Here is a 21,736-nt window from a genome sequence, read left to right on the forward strand (position 1 = left end):
ATACACCCAAACGAAAGCAAAGATCGAGTAGTTCTGAACACATTAACATTAAGACAACACTTAATATCAATAACGTTTAATGTTATCAGAATCCTGTCGTCAAAACAATGATCTAGTCATCGGCTTTTTAGTTATGGGGCAGCAAAGAGGTAAAACTCATTTCCTTTTATATCCGCCACATGCCCATCATATGCAGAGTCTTCTACAAGTGCGTTAAAATCGCAATTCCAGCTTAATAATATTCTGATAAACGATTCCCTATCGTAGTAATCTCGCACATCGAACATCTGTGATCACAGGCCTATCAGATGTCTTCCGCTTAAATCATATTTTCAACTTGACGTATTCACGACGTACCTTGTGATTAGGTGCCGTTGGTAATAAAGCCACCTGTGCCTGTTTGGTAGTCAGGCAGTCTGCTGCTTTGTTGACGGAGCATTGAAGAAGGTAGGCAACTCTCCAACCTCACATTGTCAATCAAGCTGGCAAATATGGTCTCAGTGAACATCTTTGTCATCCACTGCTTCACGGCCAGCGTGTTTTTCTTCGTAGTCTGGCCCTCTGTGCAAGGCTTGCATGGTTACATTCAATCAAAAAACCCTAAGTTCCACAAGAATGGCAAGTAGACGATTTTCATTCGTTAATTTTTTTTTTTAATTTTTTTTTTAACCATTCCAAAACTCTCCCTCTTCTGTCTCTCTCTTGACTGCGTCTTTCCTTCTATATAGCTCTCTATATCTGGGCTCTTTATCTATCTCTGCACTTCCTCAGTTTGTTCTGTAACTATTTCTCCACTTTATAAAATTCAATTAAATTTGAAGCGTCGTCATACTAAAATAACTAAATGATTCCCTTGTTAACAAGCAGCCATCTTAAGTATAAACAAAATAGGCAAAGCCGATTAAGAACCATATTAAGCGAGTAAAATTTCTTCGAAGCTGCTCATGTTTATTGGATTCATTTGCTCAGGGGCTGTGACATTTAGTGACACGTGCGAGACGCACACACCAAAGCCCGAGAATGTGCCGGACAAGAACAAGCACGGACCGTTCAAACCAATCGTATTCAAGGTGGGAGAAAAAGTGGTCACAGACGATTGCTTCCGGTGCCAATGTTTCTTGGAGTATATGAAATGTTTTCCGTAAGTAGAAAAATGGGATAGACAAAAGATAAACTCATCCAGTGCACTGCCCAACCTTTTTTGCTAGACCTCCAGCATGTCGCGGAATATCAAAAAATACAAGCGGATAATATAGAAACAATGTCATACAAGCCGGATATTTGAAGTTGTTTACCCAAACATATCATACAAGCTGGAATATCAAACGTCATACAAGCCGGAATATCAAACATATCATACAAGCTATAATATCAAACATATCATATAGACCTCCCATGTCGCCGGAATATCAAACATGCATACAAGCCGGAATATCAAACATGTCATACAAGCCGAAACACACTCTAAGTGCAGTTCCAACAGCACACCCAGCAGACGACATCAGTCACACTGGAATGACGAATGAGCCCCAGCACACCACAAACTTTCTGTGTCTTTTTTTCAGATTTGGAGTAAACACCTGGATCGATTTTGTAGCTCCCGAAGGCTGTCAATATGACATAAGGGGCTGTGAGGATATCCCGTTGGTCAAGATAGACAATCCTTCTGAACCGTGCTTTTATTCCGGGTGAACCACCCCGTCCATTGTTAGCAAGTCAAGGTACTTTACTTCAGGGTTATGTTTCCTTATTGCTACTAACCAGAAAAATGTTTCACCAACTGTATGCTTGAAATACTATTAAAATTGGTTTTAAAACATTGTTTTGATAGTTGATATTTGTCTTTTTGTCTAATTAAAAAAGTGAGGAGGGAGGGGGACAAGAGATTCAATAACCACTCTCTGATTGGAAAATGACACATTTTTACTGAATGTTTTCTTAGTTGTTAAAGATAAAAATAGTCCAGTAATTTTTTTGACATAAACCTACCTAATAGAGAATAGAAATCTGGATAAAAAGACTGAAAAATGAAATCTTCTCTGTGTGTGTGTGTGTGCGTGCGTACTTGTGTGTTACTGATACTTAATAAAACTGTTTGTCCAACCTCACAATACTTGCGAAGAAATATGTCTTTTAAATACCGTTAGGTCCATGTGCTTTGTTGATTTGTGTACGTTTTCCCGGAGAATGTTTTTTGTAGGTTTGTGGCATCCATTGTAAGATACTACAGCTGTCTCCAACCAAACAATACTACACTTTGAAGCTACACTGGAGTTAACTATGTAGAAGCAATAATAATAAAGCCTGCATGTTAATATTGCACTTCCCTGCCATGTGCACGAGCTGTGCAGGAAAATCGAATTGCAAACCAAACAAGAAAATGAGTTCCAACAAAAACACAGAGAGGAGATGCAACACAACATCACACGACGACTGATGCCTTGGAAGCAGGTACACGCGCGAAAAATGCAGTGAGAAGATGAAGCAAGGTGGAGATCGATGTGGGGATCGATGTGGAGAATAAGCAGTTCGGCGACCGCTCCGATCACTGAAAACAGACTGCCGATCTAAATATAATCTTGTTTATTTATCGTGGCATGCAAAGAACTTGAAGCATTACATCGCTGAAGTGTTTCACAAATCGCTGTCTGGACTCACGGACACAGCAATCATCGAAGTAAATGAGACGAAAAAAATCACGAGCCGCAAATGAAGTGGAAAGATGTAAAGAACGAGGAAGTCGGTAAAATAATGTGTACATATTATGTCCATTCAGTAATAATAATGATGATGTTAATGACAACGACGACGACGACAATGCACAGAAATCTAGCACGATTATAAACGTCCCAATGTTTATAATGAAATTATAAAAGGTCGGGTACAAACTTAAAAAAAAGAAAAAAAAAGCGCACATCTCCCTCTGCCTCTCAGGCAAAAGCACATTACTCGTGGAGGACGCTGTTATTGGAGATCGTTGCCGTTAATGAGATGTCACGTGAGGTCAGTAGCATCAAGATCAAGTACACGTGTGACTCTGACTTGACTTTAATGAGGGATAGATTGAAAGTTGACAATAAAATCACAGCTGTGAAAGAGAAGAAGATCGAGCGAGGTCTGTTTCTCGGGAGAGATGCAGAAAAGCAATTGTGTCACTGTCAATCAGTGGCCTCACCTGATTCTTGCTCTGTGTGCCATCCGCTTCTGGAAGGTCAGAGAGCGAACCATATGTACACGGATTGGAGATCCATAAACAAACCTTCATGGACGGATAATTTGTGTTGTCGCAAAGATTTGTCAGCCAGTATAAGTGTTTATCTGTTTAAATCAATGTCTTTGTCTCTCTCTCTCCTACTTCTAGTCCTGAATTGTTTCCTTGTCATTTATCTTCTACAAGTCATCACGTGGATGGCGCAACCACCCTCTGAAAAAAAATGAAATCTTTAGTTTACAATAAATAAATAAACAAATAAATAAAAATACTGAAAATTTACAGCTACCTGTTTCACATCGGAAAACCCTTTAGATATAAATCCCGTGTGACTGACAGTCATGTGAGATTTGTTCCAAGCTCCTCTTTGCCCTCCATTTCCAGTTTTATGTAGAGCTGTTAGCGTCACGCTTGACTGATGGGCAAAGATGTTCTTTGACTGTGGTGTTTAATTCAGTCTGTACACTTCATCTTACGCTCGTTGCCCTGTGTCACCGTGACCTCAGTCACCTGCACCATCTGGTAGGGAAGATGTTTTTGAACGTGCTTCTCGCCTTGTCAGCTTTAACTAAGCCTCGGTTGTGTTTGCGACTCTTAGACCAACGGTTTTTACTTCCAGATTGGGATAAACAAGTGGAGCTAGTTTATCTTTCCCTACTCATGCAAATGTAGCTGCGAAGTGAACTGTGATGGGACGCCTGGGTGTCAAATTCGTTAGCGAATGATTATTCAAGGGAAGCTACAAAGAAATTTCCGAGGTACGAATGTCTTGTTACTTCCCTTTGATTGATATGCTCATTTAAATACTCCGTATCTGCAATGAAATTCGGATACGGGCTAGAAATTAAGATATCTGGGAGTGAACGAGTTCCAAACGCAGGTTGTATAGACAACACACTAACACAGACTGCAATTATTTTGTTTCATCGCCACTAATTTTTGAAAAAGAATCATTTACAAGATGAAGCAATATACGAGTGCTGCCCACACGTTGTGCTGTCGTTTAGAAACTACGGTGGTAAAAAGTACACAGGACATCTTGCTCTCGAGTATTTAAACCAGCCAATGTCCTACCTTTATATAAATTGCGATTTTAACAAGCCAAGTATCTTTTAATTTTTAATTTTTTTAAATTCAATTTTTGGGGAAGGAATGGGCGAGTAGACGGAAGGAAGCGTGAGACTGATCAGGAACGTTCTTTAGCGACTGTCATACTTCTTGTGGGCATTAAATGCCAGTGTAGAAAAAAGGTGAATCTGTTCTCCTCACCTGGCACATGCCGTACCTAACGTCAACGGCACGTCGTGATGGCGAGTGCCGCGTGTCGAAGTCACGTCTGACACCAAGAAATATGTGTGCACGTGACTGCGGCTGACATCGCGAGCATACAAGGATGCCGTCACTGTCTGCGTATTTTCATTTCTTTCTTTTTTCTTTTTTTTCTTATCTGTAACGACGAACATGCGTTTAATTCTTTAATCCTTTAATTACTGCTTTTATTATTTATGGTAGTAAGTATATAATGTTCCAATTTCTTGCCTCTGAATACTTCTCTTCTCTGTAACTAATAGTCTAAAGCCCTTTAATTGTTGTTATCATTAGCTGGTCCATCCAGTGCAGTAAGAAACTTCTTACCTTCTTTAGCAAAAATTTGTTTTTAAATAGTTTTCTGTGGTATGTGAAAACTTATGGGGTCAGGCTCTCAAAACAGCGGTCTCGTGAGGTAATGAATCTGTGACCTCTAACCTCAGTACTGATGTACAAAAGTACTGATTTCAGCACGGCTTGGGGTTTGTTTTAAAAATTATTTATTTAAGAATTATACACTTTTCTATGGAAGGAACTGCTGTATTAAAAAGTGGAATAAATACTTTAAAGAGCTACGTATCTTTAAATTTGTTTCTGAGGCAAGAATTGAGTTAACACTTGACAATGATCCATCCTATTAAATTGGAAAGGGGATGGGGACTTGTTCGGGATTGTGAGGGGGGAGTAAGTAGAGTTTTATGGAGCCAGCAACTAAGGTGTAATATATTATCACAGCAAAGCAGTCGGCCTGTATAATAACAGGTGTGACAATCAGAACACGTGCATGAGACGAAATCTGAACCCTGCACAACCAAGTCTCACTGTATTAGTGAATAGGCGCTAAAACCAATGCGCCACCGCGGTAGCGGGGTCAGAGGTTAAAGGGAGAAAGATTGGAGAGAAATCAGGTGAGCACGTGCTTCTTGTGAACTGCAGGCTTGAGGGCGTTGCGGTAGCTGGTTCTCATCTAGCTTGTTCGAGCGACGAGAGGGTTCCTCACAGATTTTTGTTTTTGGGTGCTAAGATTATACTTTTTTTCAAAAATAGAAGTGACTTGAATGTTTTCATTAGTCTGGCAGCGTCTGGAGGTTGAACGGTGCTTGCATTGTGAAGATTACAAAGAACATATGCGTGCGTGTGCGTATGCTTGTGTGTGCGTGTGTGTGTGAGAGAGAGAGCTCGAACTTTGAGTAGGCCTGAACCCATTTCAAGAACGGAAACTAGAGCAGCCATCATCATTAGCATCTTCATAAACTGGAATATGGAAAAATAATAATAACATTAACTTTCCATAGTACATTTACATAAAATATACAGCAGCAAACAACAATCATCATTATCTTACATCAAAATACCAACTGTAACTGAAAGAATGGTAATGAACGTCTGTCTACAGGCCATTGATTGTGTGTGTGTGAGAGAGAGAGAGAGAGAGAGAAAAAAATGACAGTAACACTAATGAGACAGAGTAATGAGAGAGAGAATGACAGAAGCACTAATGAGACAGAGTAACGATGACATAAAAGAGAGACAGAAACAGAAAGTTTTCTTTTTTCACTGAAGAAGTTTCAATCATCAAAGTGCAGCAGTCTGGACAATTCTAAAGAATAGCTTTAATTATAATAAAAGCATTTGAAGGACAAGTGAGTGCAGAAGTACGGTGGATGGGATTAAACCACCATCCCGCCACATGAAAGAACATTCTGGAAAAAAATCTCTGCATCACGTCGGTCAAGTGATGCAAACCTCATTTTCTAGTTGTGAAAACACGCTTTGTGTTGTGATAAAACCTGGAATAACAATATTAATCATTATAAGTGTGAAACGAGTAGACTGTGAGATAACCAACGTGACAAGTAAATAGGTAGGTAGGCTTATTGACTTCTCTCAGGCAAGCTGTGGCAGGTAAGCAGATATACAGCTGCTGGACAGACAACATGACACGACATTAGTCGAGGTGGTGGTTGTAGGAAAATGTTTCGATGTTTTATGCAAATAAGAATCAAAGGCTAGGTAACATCAACTCGACCTACCTTGTAAACAATCGCCACGCGAAGAGGAAGAACAGAGAGCCGTAAACAAGATCCAAACACATGACAATATGTGTTACTATTGATAAACGTTTCGCCACGACACCAAAACGACAGCTAAGCAAACATGTAAACATACAAAACGTCATTTTGTTAGTAAACAATATTTCCAGTATGACGGTTACGCGTGACTGCCTTGACTAACGAATCGGGAGACGAGGATTACGGACCGCAGGTATAAATACAGTTACCCATCTCGCACTATTGTATATCGACAGGTACCCGGTATCCCGACAGGTCACGTGTGCACGTAGTCGTGGTGGAGGATGGGATGCAAGAGTGTGTATCCAGGCGTGTATGCATGTGAGTGCGTGTTGACTAGCGCACGCGCGCTCGTTGTGCTCCAGCTCTCAACCTGCCTCCACCCTCTTGTTACTGCTGTTCCGTCAATTGATTTTCCTCCCGTCTGTTTGGGAGGATGATTGTGGCGGCGCTGCAATTCTGTGCACGTAGGCAGCACTGCGCATGCTCCGAGCCAGCGGCTGAACACTGCGGCGGTGACACGGCTCCCGACCCCATTCATCGTCTTCCTCGCGCTACGCTTGACCACGGCGGAGACCCAACAGGTAAGAGTTCAGTTGTCACTTCTTGTCAAATTTTCTAGGATGTTCCTTCTTTTCAGCACTAAAAAGTAAACAATATCTTGCACACAGGTATTCATCCCAACCTGCGTAATTAGCTGCCAAGACGAATTCAAACAGGCGGATAGACAGAAGAAAGGTTGTTTCTTGAAAAGCATCGATACATAGTTAATCCAACCGTTGACACATTTGTTCTCCAAGAGGCTTAGTTTGGTCTGTCAGTCATCTAATCAGATGTTGATGACAGACAGACAGACAGACTGACAGATAGGATGAAAACAGAAAAGGAGGAAAGAAAGAGTAAGGGAAAGAGAGACAAGGACGGGTTAGGAGGGAAGCAGGGGAGCGTTCTCACACCGAGAGGAAATACTTGGTGACAGTTCCCTTTTTCCTAGTATTTGATGTGCCAGTCTTTGCATAATGCGCAGTGGAGTGAGGGATGGTTGTTGTTTAGCACCGTGTCAGCAGTAAAAACCATTTCAAGGCTTGTGTGTGTGTGGTGGTGGTGGTGGTGGGGAGGAATAGAAAGAGAGGCAGACAGAGAAAAGAGACGAATCGTAAGCTGTGGAGATTAAAGGGGAAGGGAAATAAATTTTGTCCACACTCTGATGCTCGGGTGATGCCATGACCTGCCGACTGGTACACCCCGATGCGAAGACACCTGTAGTCTGCAGTAGTTGGTTCCTTCCTTTGTTGCCTTCTCCTGACCTCAGTGTAGTACCAAGATTGTTCTCATATAATAATTATGGAGGCGAGCTAGATGCGCAGTACCTACAGGATTGTAAAGGAAGCTACAGTTGAACATACAACCACAAGCATGAGAATACGACATGGGTAGTATTTGTCATTTCATGTGTGAGATATTCCAGTCGCTTTTTTGGTCATGGTCCCCACCTCCACGCCGTCTGCTGATAGTAAAGATGGAGGTTACAGTTACCAGTAGAGATGGAGGTTCTTTTCTCTCTCTCTCTCTCCTTCATCGGTGTCCTCTCAAATAAGGATGTCGAGCTCTTCTCAGTTAAGTATGTGCTGACATTTTTTTTCGGTCAAGTATTATTTCGATAAGAATCACCGGCAATATCTCAGAAAGGAGGAAATAAAAAAATAAATAAATAAACATGCCCGAAAGCAACTTAAAACTAAAAATGTAGTCTAAGGGTAAAGACTTCCAGCGAAGACTTTGAAGATAGTGATGATAATAGCTGTGCTTATCGACGATTTCAGGGGAGGCAACAGAATATAATTGTTTCTCTTGCACAAGGGAGGTAAATGCTTTACTGAGGTGTGGTTTTTTTTTCTCGCTCTCGCTCTCGCAAGCAGGCACGAAGGATTACTGAAGCCTCTCAATCTACTGCCCTGGGTGTACGTGTAAATGTTGTCATTTTGCGAGGGGGTAGAACAAAAAAAAAAAACAAAAAAAAAAAAAAAAAAAAAAACAAAAAAAAAAAAAAAAAGCTGTTAATAAATTTCAGTATATATTTTTTCTCCAAGTCACGGTACAGTGGGCAGTGCAGAAAGAAATGTAACCCATCTATGTCTGGAAAGAAATGACAAGCTTCAAAGAGACAGGGGGAGAGAGAGAGAAGGGGACGGGGAGATATAAAAGATCCATCGACCTCAACAGACATAATAATGTATTTCTTTAGTGTATAGTCAAAGACCAGGCAGCTGAAGCACAGCATCTGTTGATCTCTGTGGTGCAGCAGGAAGGATGGGTCCCGCCTGTAATTGTCACTCCTGTCAGGGTTCAACAACCAGAGGATACATTCCTGAAAACTACAACGGCTGAGGAAATAAGTCCCTCCCGGTAATCGTAGAAAGAATAGATGCATCGGGGATTCCGATGAGGACATCAGTGCTTGCGACATATTGATAATGGATTTTTCCAAGCTTAAATGTAAATTATTGTATTATATTATTACATTCCTGGAAGAGAAAAACTTTTATTTACTTTCTCATCTAGGGGGAAAATGTATTGCAATATAGCTATCATGGGCTCTGTGTTGGCTCTGTTTGCGGCTGCTTAACACAAAATGTTGAAGTGTATAAACCTTTAATTCTTGTTATTATAAAGCATTCCACTAATCAAGTATAAATACAAAAATCCCGCTCTTTTTTCTTTTTTTTTTTTATACCTGTATTCTTCTCTATTTTTCGTTCATTCCTAAATTCTTTCTTTTGTTTTTCTTTATCACACACTTTTTATTTTTTATATTTCTTAACTTTAATTCATTTATTCATTTCTCTTTCTGTTTTACTCTCTTGTTACTCCATTCCGTTCCCAGTCTTTGCACCTGCTCTCCTCTTACCTTTCTTTTTTTTTTTTTTTTTTTTTTTTACACCTCTCATGTGCTCCTGCCGTGTAGTCGTTTACTCTGGCCTTCTGTCTGTAACGCGCTCCCAGACGTATTTACTCTTTGCCCCTGTCAACCTTTCACATTAACCACTTACCTCACTGCTCAGGAAAGAGAAAAGTGCTGACAACTAAGTCTCTCATACTGACACGTGTTAGTCTGTGGTTCTCATTAATGGCGGCCTCACGTGATATGCGAAGTTTGTGCACGAATGTACATAACGTCGAGGGCAACAACCTCACTCGCAACTGTTCTCCCCCAGCCATAGTCTTTAAACAAAAAAATCATTCATCCTCGCAGTCGAGCTGGTCTGAACATTCTTTATTAGTCAATAATGTTTATTTACTGAGAAAAAGTCAGAACGACCTTTTCCTTATCTATATGAAAATCGTAATTATTTGACAGGTACGACTAATTAACACATGGTCCCAGGTGTACTGTTAGCTGATGCCATTACATCAGAAGCTTCTCCTTTTACAACCCTGACATCTGTGTTGTTGACTTGTTTGGGTTGCTTGGTGATGGTGGTTATCAATGGTGTAACTCGAGAACTGAAAGATAAGGGGGATGAGGATATAAACCTAGATTTTGGGAAACTTTCGCTTGCTTTGAGCTTCATTCAATCATTTACAAAATAACTGCAGTTCACTAGACCTTGAAAGGAAAAAAATTAGCTTCATTTTTTTCTGGAAACGTTTCCAGATGATTCCATGACAGATTTAAGCAACCCATTTAAAACTATTATTTTGTCCGTCGTCAAGGTGGTCGCTGAATGGCGTCGTCTTGCTCCAGGTCGATGTAGTGCGGGACCATCTCTAGAAGATGGCATAGAAACTATTAAGAAAGATTTACTGGCAAACGTGAAGCAAACTAAAAACTATAATGTGGAGACAGTGTCGAGAGAAAAGGGTGAAAATGTTGTCGAGAAATTTACGCAGACATGGTAGAGGAAATGTTAAGACAATGTAAAAATCCTACTGCAGACAAATAAATAATGGCCGTGTAGATGAACTATCACAGGCAGTCTCGATGACAGGAGGTAGGAATTTGTCAGTGAGGCGTGCGACGAGACAAACCCATCTGTCTATCCGGGGATGGGGAGGCTCGTGAGTAGTGATCCAGCGCAACCGTGCGTTGTTGCGCGTGATTAACCTGTCAAGAGCAACAGCTTTATGACAAAAGGCAAACAACGAGGGTTCTTCTTTTTTGGCTTCGACAAATTTCAACTGTGCTTCCTGCTTGCACCTCTGAGAAATATGAATGACTGCAGGCACACCCATAAAAATAAATAAAATTAATGAGCTTTATAATTATACATCAAATGTTATAATCACGTGATCTTTCGTTATCACACCAAACCACGCCATCTTTCCCCTATCATTGCCATCGATAGTAGTAATTCATTTACAAAAATTTTTAACGCATTTAAATTTTTTTGAAGTCAACGTCAACGTTTTGCAAAATACTCTGTGAGGTCTCAGCAGGGGGTACCTTAAACAATGCGGATATGAGAGTGTGAAAAAAAAAAAAAAACGATTATCTTCATTTTTGTCTTGCTGTCGGCTGCCTGCCTGTTCTCTGGTTCTGGGCCATCCACATCCGCCCATGAACTCATTCTTCAGTCTATATGGACGTCGAAGGTGTCGGGAACAAATTGGGGTCAGGGACATGGAGACTCATGACGACTCACCGTCGCGACATTCCAACACACACCTCGGCTTTGTGGTGCCTGGAGTGGACTTCTCTCGTCGCCTCGCAGCAGCAACCACACAAAGCACCGCCTCTCTGTGGTGAGTGATGTCGCCTAGCAGATCATGAAAAATCCAGACTTCATCATGAGCACGACAGCACGACGCTGACATCAAGGGCGACATTGCTGTCACAGCTGCTGACGAATCGGTGAAGACCACGCGAGAGTATCGCGAACTCGTAGGTCTGGACGCTTCTTAATTCCCTCATTAGTTTTTTTCTTTATTGTGACACCTGGTTACAAGGCCGGCTGCTTTGCCATAAGAAGTCCACGACAGACGACTCGAGATGTAAGACACCCGTCCTTCTTTTTATCATTCTGTAATCTCCAGGAAACAATTCAAATGACTGCATCATAACCGTCAACATAACAGTAATAATAGCATCATTTTGTTAGGAACACACACCACCGAAGAAGCTGAGAAGGTAAAGCGATATTTCATCTTTCATCTTTTCATCATTTTTTTTTTATAGAAATTTTTCATCTTTGTCTTTTAATAATTTAATCGTTTTCAGTCCTGCGCTCTCTAGAAACTCTTTAGTGTTAAACTTTGCTCTATGCCTATGGTAAGTGTCTAAAGGTCAAGCCAAAAATCGCAAAAATAAAGATGCAATAGACGCAAGCTCTTCCAGTGACTCAAAACCGAGTGGACAGGCTTATCATGAGAACAGAACTTGGACTTTAATTTTAATGGCATATTCTTCTGAACATCTGATGCAAGCTTATTAGTCTGAAAACAGGAGGGTCAAACATACAACATCCCGATAAGCTCTTTAAGGTTTTGTCATCCAGTCAACTTTACACTTGCTTGTTCTGATATTGGGGTTGTTGTTCTCCTTAATCACAAACTGACTTCTTGCTGCCAGTAAACCAGTGCATTGTCGGGTCCTTCAAGACCCAATTCTGTAAGGTTTATCGTGGATATCGTTGCAGAAAAATGACAACGGACTGAGGTAGGTTTTAAGAAATCCTAAAATAACTTTGCCATCAAAGATGCATTAAGCCCATCGGTTTATCTTGGAAATCTGGTGTTTAGAACTCCTGTAGCATTTCTCTTTTGTCATCTTCAACGGCTTCAGTGTATTTGAGGACATTACAACGGCACTGGATCAGTGTAAAAGCCTTGTCAAACAACTGAGTGAGACCAAGTAATCCGACTTGAAAATATTCTTTGAGAAACGGGAACAGTTGCTCACCAAAGATGTCCTTCTGAGCTGGAGATGCCATGTCTGTTGAAGTACCACAGAACTACAGACTTTTTAATGTCAGCTAACAAACAACTCACACAGTTCTTCGCTGTCATCGACGATGATCTAAATATCGTTTGTGAGAATGATTCTGTAACATATTTTCCCGCTCCATCCTGCCATGTGAAGTGCTGCAGGAGAGGAGAGATGAGGCAGCGTGCAATGAAGACCCTGGTACAGTCTTCGAGAAGATGAAGAAGCTGTGTGCACCTAGCAACATGTCGAAGAACACTCTGCTTCCAATCCTCTATTTCCAGCTCATCAATCCTCTATTTTCTATTCCGCACTCATCATTATCTACAAGGGAGGAAACCGGGACAAGCATCCGCAGAATTCCTTTTACCATTCGCCTCGTTGCCCTATGTATGCAATGTTGGTGGTCCGAGTAAATATTCTCACAGGAAAACTGTTTTTAAAAAGTTTAAAAATTCGCGTGGGCCCTCTGAATTCAATACCTTGCATAAACCTTGCTCACCTACCCATCTCGAGGAGTAGACTTATGTAGTAGTAAGGTAAAACAGAGAGAAATGAGGTCGTTGGCTAACGGCCTTCACCCTGCACCTCCGCCATTTGCTTGCCTTTCTCTGATTACGTGTCTGCCGGCGGCGCTGAACGGTTTAAACAAAAATCGTCTTCTAGGGATCAGACATACTTGCGACCCCCCGGTGGAGCTGGGAGATGGCATCATCTGAAGAGATGGAGTGAGGGAAGGGGTTTTTCTTTCTCTTTGTTTTCCCCCCTTCCTTTGCCAACTCCCAGTCGACCAGTTTTGCCGATTGGTTATGTATTTCTGCAGTTGCTGAACAGCCAGCTGTCTGAAGGATGGAGGAGGCAAAGGAAGAGACAATAAGTGGATGTGTTTTACAGTACTTGAGTGTTGGGCATTCGGCTAGAGAGACTATCTTTAGTGTCATTTAGCGTAAGCTAATTGTTAGGCTCCAACACGAGGGTTGTCGACTAGAGTTCGTTTTTTTTTTCAAAAGTTAAGAGAAGTTTTAAATTAAAGTCTACAGAACCAACCATTTTTTTTGAACAAAAGTAATTTTTGAAAAAGTTCCAAAACAGTTTCCAAAAGGTTCAATTCAAATTTTGTTTCTGAGAAGTGTAGAATTTCTTAAGAATTAGCTTTCTGAATTGTTTCTTTCTTCTGTGTGACACTTGCTCGTGCTTTATTGATCACAACGGACGTAATCCAAACTCACCCTGGAATACCGTTACTTGCACTCGGCATGCCTTACCCCCGAGGGCAGATGACGTCTGCTTGATTAAATTCTTGCCACACAGCAGCCGCAGTCTATGGTCTCGTCCCCAGAGACAGAAGACAAGGAACAGAAGACTTGAGACCACCGTCCTGTTGACAGACTCTACCTGTTCTTCCCTCCTGGGACCTGAATTACTTTCATCAGCTGTGTCTGCTGCCCTCATTCCATTCTTTGTTCGATGTTTTTTTGTTTTTTGGTCGAAACAGTGAAAAAAAATTCCGAAAGTCTTCAGAGGCAACTGTGCAACCGGTAGAGAAGAATGGAGAAAATTTTATAACCAAGCAGAACGAAACTAAAAGCAAATATAGAGCTTTATTTCACTTATTTCACATTTTCAAAGTTAAACAACAACAAAAGTACCGTTTAAGAAAATCAGCTCATTCTGACTTTCACTCTTCCCATCGGAGAAAAGCCCCGACGCTCAGCCTATGGACAGGTGTCACATATAAAAAGTGTCCCGAGACGAGATTTGAACCCAGACCCGCTCACTGCAGTCGTGACAAGCGAGTGTTTTAACTACTAGGGTTGAAGGAAAAGAGAAAAGTTTATGTTTTGTGTATCAACAGCAGGTATAAACCCTAATATCTATCAGTGATATGCGGAGGACTGGGGGAGCGGTAAGAGGCTGAGGGTAGTCGCCAACTGGGTTCAGCTAAACAGTTAATTAGCTTTGATCTATCAACACCAGCGACATTCAACAGGCACGCCAGGTGTGATGGCTTATTGATCACGTGGTGTGAAGTTGCTGAGAAAGGTGTTCGGCTTCTACAAGATGAGCAGTTGTCACGTGGTCGTCCGCTAAACGGGCAGCACGGTAGCTCAATGGTCACCACTGTGACCAGCGAATGGTCGTGGGCTCGGACCTTGTTTTTCTCTCTGCATGCAACACCATTTTTTTTTCAAGCCTTCTTGATGGGAAACTAAATTGCTGTTTTTTCTACCTTTTTTGGGAAACCCCATAGAGAAGGAAGCGTCTCCGTGGTAATAAAGCACTGGCATTAAGCCATCATAAATTTAGTTGAAATGTTTTATTTCTTTATAATTACCAAGAGTGTATTATTACATAGTTATTACATAGACCTCCCTCACTTTTCCCCAGAGAGAGAGAGAGGGAGAGAGAGAGAGGGAGAGAGAGAGAAGTTTACAAATGCTGGGTTTTGAAGTGTATATATATATATGTGTGTAGAGTTTCTTGGTATATGTGTGTATAGAAGTTCAGAATAGCAAGTGTTGACATTGTTTATTACTGGATTTTATGTACGGCAGTTCTACGATATGTACTTATTTTGATAGATTCCCACACCCTCGCAGAAAATATGCTCTTAAAGCAATAAAGAATCAATCTATTTCTGATACATACTGAAATGTCTACTTTCTTACTAAGAAATCTCACATTTTAGTTCCTCAATTTTTCTCACTTAGTTTATGTGAATATGTGTACATAATCGATGTCCTGTAGACAGGTGCTCAGCATAATTCTCTCAGTTACTGATGTTATGATGTAAGATAATGATGCTTGTTGTTTGTTGATGCATATCTTACATAACTTTATTTTATATGTATTTTTATTTTCCACTCACCAGCAAGGAAGATGTTAATGATGATGGCTGCTTTTGTTAAAGGGTTCAGGCCTACTAAACAAACTTTAAGTAGAAATTTTCTCTCTCTCTCTCTCTCTCTCTCTCTCTCGCATGCACACACCTACACGCATTGTTATCGATGCAACATGAAATATAACTTACCTGTACCTGTCAGGTGTGTACCAGTTGGCGAGAAAGCTGCCACCCATTAGACCATCATGTCCATTAATCACACAACAATAAATGCCAGCAATACTCTCGTCTACACTGATGTTCGTGTCTGGCAAGCTAGAAAAAGACATTGCGCAGGTCAGTGGGGGCACTCACAAAATACTGTAACATCTTCACCATCTTTAACGGGATACAACACAGAAGTGTTTGTGGAGGCTTTGTCCCTGACGGGGTTTGTAATCCAGACAACATCAAAGCACTATTAATGTCTGCAACTAAAGTATAATAGATCCTTGAATGTTTTAAGGCTCACACTATCTGAAACTTAATAGGATCCGAAGCAGTGGTGACTAGCTTGCTCATTAAGGACTTAGTACTAATTATACACCCACAATAATCGTCCAAGAACCAACAAATTGCCGTTGAAAAGTTTATTAACATGCTCTTGATTTTATATTTTGCAAGATTTGGATCGTTGTTTTCAATGAAGAGTTCAAAGAGAATGAAGAGGTTGATGAAATTTTGTCAGTTTGGTCCCTTTCACGAGACACAGTGAGACAAGCCAGTGTCACGTGCACCATCTGTATCTGTATCTGTATCTGTATCTGTATCTGTATCTGTATCTGTATCTGCACTATCTGTAGCTCACTTCTACAAGTGGAGTAGCAAAAGATGTACATCACATCCCATTGGCTTTCTGCGATGGTCGACCTGGTGCCTCATGCACAAAGACCAGGAGGGTGAGACCAGAGACACAGTCCCGTGTCACTGACGGAAAACCTCAGATTTAAAAACTGATGCATCCTGTTTTTCATAAATTCTGAGAACAGAGAACACGCTGTCGGTGACATTGCAATTTTTAGTTTTTGGATTTTTGTGTGTTTCTAGTACATGGTCTGAGTTCACTCATCAGACCTCTGGGCGTCGTCTGTCACACTGGACAAGCAATGCATTCTATGACAACGGACATGTGGACAGTTACAACTTAACGGAGGACTTGGCGACAACGCAGCTACAAGTGCGTGCGCGAACACACACACACATACAAATAGAAACACACAAATGTTGGGCAAGAGGAGTACAAATGGCGACTTGAACGCAGTTTGCATGGACTCACGCAGGCATTGATTCATGCATTTCTGCGCAGAGACACAGAAAGATGAGAGAGAGAGAGAGCAGTTAACATCATTGATCTTATGATTCATGCCCTAAGGTGATGAGAGTCCACCACACAAAACACATACCTTCCAAAGCATGCCAGTAAACAGACAAAGACACATCAACAGATATAAACAAAAAAACCTGCACATAAAGCATGCCAGGGTAGCTCCACATAAATAAAACAACTAGGAGGTAGCGCGGGAGGAAAAGTCGAGGCGTGTTCACATGTTTTTCTGTGGTCTTCTCGATTTACAATGGGTGTAGAAGATGTTCCTAGGCAGGCAGACTAGTTCTGGTGCCACTTAGTTATCCCAGTTAATCCTGTTTACTTCTGATTTATGAGGACATGTTCTGGTTTGCACCTGCTCTTCGCGGGATGCAAAATTCCAGCTGTCTCTTGGTTTGTCATTTCTTCTGTCAACCGTAAACTTTGCTCTGCAAGCTCTGACTCTGCCAACAGGAGCATATACTGCTGCTGACATCGGTTAATATAGTGATATCATTAAAATAAACTTTTTCCATACAGAGGCATCATTAAAATCTTGTCACCGAATTGTTAGGAGTGAGCTTGGGTAAGTATCTGTCTCCCACATACTCAACCAAAAGACCTACTGTTGATTGAGTGTATGTGAACACATGTCACGGATGCATGTCTGCTGACTTCATAGCAAGTTTCAGTGTTCGGATGGGCAGCTAGTGGAGAAAACGAAGATGATTGAAATGGTCCCGTTTTCCAACTAAGCACCAGACGTGAGGCGGATTTCTGTACTTTCAAGACTTTGTGGTGAAGGTATGAGGGACAACCTGCAAAGTGAGGTACAGAAACTGAAACACTGCATTATTTCAAAACAAAGGCATTAAAATCACAAAAATATAGAATATATATAATTATGGGGGTTGATAAAAGGAAATGAACATGGCAGTTATAGTTTATTTTTAGACTGCCCTTGGTCTTTTAAAAGTCATAAATATTGCAGAATTTATTAAATGTTAGAAAGATCAGTTAGTTTCAATTAAGCCAGTCAGCAAATGTTCACTTCTCTCTCTCTCTCCACCCATCACCCTTTCTTTGTGCATGTGTGCATTCAAATACGTGCTAATATGTCCAATTTTCTACATTTCCACCCTGAAAAGTCTACCCAATCTGCTTAAATACATAGAGGAAAGTTTAGTTTTGTCGTCTCATGCGCCGCCTTCCTCCCATCCCGTCTGTGATTTTAACCGCTTTATTTAAACGACCGGTGCGATGACGACTGTCAAAGGAAAAGCTCTGTCGCTGCTGTTGATTGCCTGCAGCTGAAGGAAAGTAAATGTCCAGAAAATCAAGAGGCTTTGAGACGAACGTTGATCGATAAGTGTCGTCTGCGTCAATCATTTGACAGACAGGCTACTAATGCACTCGGCATCACTTATCAACCCTCCGTCCTTCTTCCCTCAACCCACTTCACACTCTGTCTCTCCACACCAAGGCACCGTTACGGCCATCGTAGATATTTCTGGTGTTCTCCTTCCCAGTCCTCTCATCCCTCCCCTTCTTTCTCTTTCGTGATTTTCATTTACTCCCCTCAGGCAACAATAGATAAAATAGAAATCATCGTCTTAAGTACACCTGGGTGTGCTTGGGTGGTGTCGCTACTTAGCCATGCTTGGATGTTGCTGCTTCTTGTGTAGCCTTGTTATCATCCCTCTTTGATCACAACCTATGGAGAGAAAATTAAAAAAAAAAAAAAAAAAAAACCTGGTGTGACTCCTTCTCCCATCCCCACCTCCAAACACCCCAACCGTGGTCATCGTCGATGTGTTGATTATAATTGGAAAGAGAGGTCACGGTCGTTGTCTTGATTAGCAATCAGTATGATGGAATACGACCAGCCTGCTCCTACCATCATCGCATGATCTTCAACACCCGCCACGGTGTTGCTGTGAGCAATGCAGCTTAACGGGTCTCGCTAATTATGCCGTTACCTGTATCGGCCAAGCGGTGCATCGATAAGTCTGTAGAAGGTACAGTGGTCCGTGATTACTCATGAGTAAAATTGTGAGAAAGATATTTATCAGCAATAATTTCAGAAATGGTTGTACTCTGTTGCTGAGATTTATAGAATATAATTTGTGTACATCGAATTGTTAAAAGATAGGACCAAAAGAGAAGCGGTAAATAAATCTATTTTTATAGCTTTTTGTTTGAAGTTTTATGTATTTTCTTGATACGAGCTTTAAGTTCGAAAAAAAATTCATTAAGACCAACCTTTCGCTCTCCCGGAACCTCCCCCTTCCCAGCAAAACATCATGGTTCTTCCTCCAAATAAAGCAAACAATTAAACAAAGCAACCATGAAGATGCATTCATCATTGTAATGTTTTTTTCCCCATGAAAAGAAAGAAACACTTGGGACATTATTCATACAACTATTCATACTGATATTTTCCTTCAGAGTATGAAGTATCACACAATTGTTCACATCAAATGCATGTATACGAGAAAAATTTTATTTGGGCTCCATATATCTTTCTTGAGTCTGTAAACAGCACTTGTATATTTTATCAAATTTTTTTTCCAGCCGAACGATCATTTAATGTGCCGATAACTGCAGAAGAAAGATAACGGTTTTGATGATGAAAACACACACACGCGTGTATCGCTTACAACATGTAGTATAGTCACTCTGGTATAGTAGCTGTATCGCAGCACCTGCACGCAATACTTCCCTGCATTTTCCGATAGCCAGCGATAACCCCAACAGGGCCTCAGGCCTGGTCCGCCAGGGGGCGCTCCGTAACGGAAGTTCCGTTGCTCTTCGAATCGAAACATGTCGGGAGTGCAAGGCGACAGTGTTACTTCAATTTTTTTTTTTAATTTTTTTTTAACATAAAGCTGAATCAAGTCAGAGTGTATCAGCTGGATGCCTAAACAAAAAAAAAACTTCTTGCGGCCTTGGAATGGCTGGCAAGAATGTGGGCCTCAAGACAGGTTTGTGATTTGATTGCTTTGTGTGTGTGTTGATACGAGCACACTTCGCTGGACAGCCCCGACACTCACTAGCGGTACACACATCGCTACTGTCTCATTCCGACCGTACGTTTCCATGTCAGGAGATGTAATATTTGTCCGATTCTAGGACTTATAGGAAGTACTTAAAGACATCGACGCTGGTTGAACATATGCATGGTACCATATTTGTTTTGTCATTGTATACAAATGATTACTCAGTCGCTTACCTCTTTCTCTCATGTTAGTAGATCATGCATATCTATTTTTCGGCTGCACATCGCGACTTGCTTCATGTAGCCCATTCTGTCCCTCTCCCTCTATGAATTCAATATACCAAACAGTTGTAGTGAAGGGGCTATGCCCCTACTAAGAAAAAAAGTATGTTTTGAATGCCAGGATGTTATATTTGGTAAACAAATGTAAAACTAAGGTTTTGGGGTTAAATATTGATGATAAACAGCATGTACTGTGTGGTGTTGGAAACTCCAAGAATGTTAGGCCCAGCCAATTTTTGCTGGTAGAATCAGCAGTTGCAAACTGTAATCACTGTATTAAATTATTCTTTGTCTGAACTTTTGGTAAATTTAGTACATTTTTTTATGGCTGTGTGGGGTTTCATTTTGCAGCTGTTGAAGCTGAAATGCCATGCAGTATAGACATCTTTTCTGATCAGTTTTCTTAATTAACATACATCTTGTTGATGTTTTAAAGAGCTTGAAACAGATTCTTTTGAAGCTACAGTAAGATGGTGTTGTTTCTCCCTCAGAAAACTGTGTGCTGTGCAGTTTTGTTTTGTATAGTGATACTTCTGCATGACCATATCTGCTTTGTGGAAGTGCCAGTCAGTTCCAGCACCGAGCACCATAAGAAACAATATAAATGTATTTAATAGGTTCAAGCACCCACCAGTTTCTATCTAGTATTATTCATAGTATTTCATAGTACAGCATATTTAAAAAAGGGTTTTGTTTTTGTCTGTTTTCTATTTATCCACACTGGAAATTTCTCCATTTCTTCCATTAGATGTGACGTTTGCTTTGTTACCACTTTTGTCCTTTGCTGCATTGCCTCTTAATGGCCTCTTTATGTTTCAGCATTTCTAATATCATCACTTCTTTTTCAGTTTTTCATCTTACTGTTTTTTTTATATGTTTTTCTCCATTTTTAGCTCTAGAATTTGTAGTAGTGAGTTTCTTGTTTCTACTCAAAGTGTCGCAGGTAAGATTGACATCTCTTGCATGTTTTAGCGTGATCGTTGAGTGTTGATTAAGTAGCTGAGTACTGAAACAGAATTCTCTCAGAAATATTGATTGCGGACCAAAATATACAAGCATAGAGCAGTTAGAGTGCTGAGGTACCACTGTAATTGCCTGGTTGCTTTCTGATTTTAATTGCACCAACCAAGAGAGCAGAGACACAGAAAAAGTATGTATCCACACTTGCATACAAATAGGGCTGAAAACAAAGACATGTTTGAAAGGGGTATGGTTCACATCCTAATGAAGAAAATTAAATTCTTAGAAATGTACATTTGCTCCATCCCAAGAGCTGAAGGTTGTACACAGATCAAGCAATGTTAACAGGGTTATATGATTATTGTTGGAGAAACATACACCTTCATTCTATTTTACATTATAAGCTGGATGAAAGGAAAGACAACAATTCTGACAATAAAAGACAAACATAGAAGACACAAAGAGAAATTGGGAAACAGTAAGGATGGAGAGTGCAGAGGAAGACAAGCAGGTGGATTAGTTAATTGACTATAATCACAACTATTGACAACTATGTTGATTGGTATAATGCAGCTGTACACCTCCTTTGTACTGGATTATGGTTCTTAGGTAACCAGTTTTTTTTAAAAACTCAAACCTATCTACTCACTAATTTAGTGGATGGCATTAAATGTTGGCTAGAAGCTTTATCTTTGTGAACTCTGCCTCTGGGGCAGGCAGTCGGTTGTCAACCTGTCCACACAGGAGGTCTTGATTTATTGCTGTCTTTATCTAATTAGCAAGATCTCCTCAGGC

At 40.7% G+C, this 21,736-nt stretch overlaps 2 protein-coding genes across 6 annotated transcripts in view; both read left to right on the forward strand.

The window, feature by feature from the left end:
- Positions 1-125: 125 nt before the first annotated feature.
- On the forward strand, positions 126-2,413 carry LOC112562172. Its single transcript, XM_025235241.1, has 3 exons — positions 126-618; positions 970-1,141; positions 1,566-2,413. The coding sequence occupies exons 1-3, from the start codon at positions 492-494 to the stop codon at positions 1,690-1,692; spliced, it is 426 nt and encodes a 141-aa protein (XP_025091026.1). The 5' UTR covers positions 126-491; the 3' UTR covers positions 1,693-2,413.
- Positions 2,414-6,562: 4,149 nt separating this feature from the next.
- The window catches only part of LOC112562177 (protein-tyrosine sulfotransferase 1-like), a 30,067-nt gene continuing 14,893 nt past the window's right edge, over positions 6,563-21,736 (forward strand). For 2 of the 5 annotated variants that reach the window (XM_025235253.1, XM_025235252.1), the window contains exon 1: positions 19,487-19,685. The gene's annotated coding sequence lies outside the window, so the exon portion shown is untranslated. Of the gene's footprint in view, positions 7,176-19,486; positions 19,686-19,736; positions 19,884-21,736 lie in introns of those variants that run through there. The other 3 variants (XM_025235255.1, XM_025235257.1, XM_025235254.1) reach the window with 3 other exon arrangements.

This window comes from Pomacea canaliculata, linkage group LG4 (genome assembly GCF_003073045.1).
Source record: "Pomacea canaliculata isolate SZHN2017 linkage group LG4, ASM307304v1, whole genome shotgun sequence".
Taxonomy (NCBI): domain Eukaryota; kingdom Metazoa; phylum Mollusca; class Gastropoda; order Architaenioglossa; family Ampullariidae; genus Pomacea; species Pomacea canaliculata.

Bases quoted from the DNA above. Each gene is read 5' to 3' on its own strand.
- LOC112562172 (XM_025235241.1), top strand. From the start codon at position 492: ATGGTCTCAGTGAACATCTTTGTCATCCACTGCTTCACGGCCAGCGTG. The intron at 619-969 runs GCAAGTAGACGA...TCATTTGCTCAG, and splicing joins CCCTAAGTTCCACAAGAATG to GGGCTGTGACATTTAGTGAC. The intron at 1,142-1,565 runs GTAAGTAGAAAA...TCTTTTTTTCAG, and splicing joins GAGTATATGAAATGTTTTCC to ATTTGGAGTAAACACCTGGA.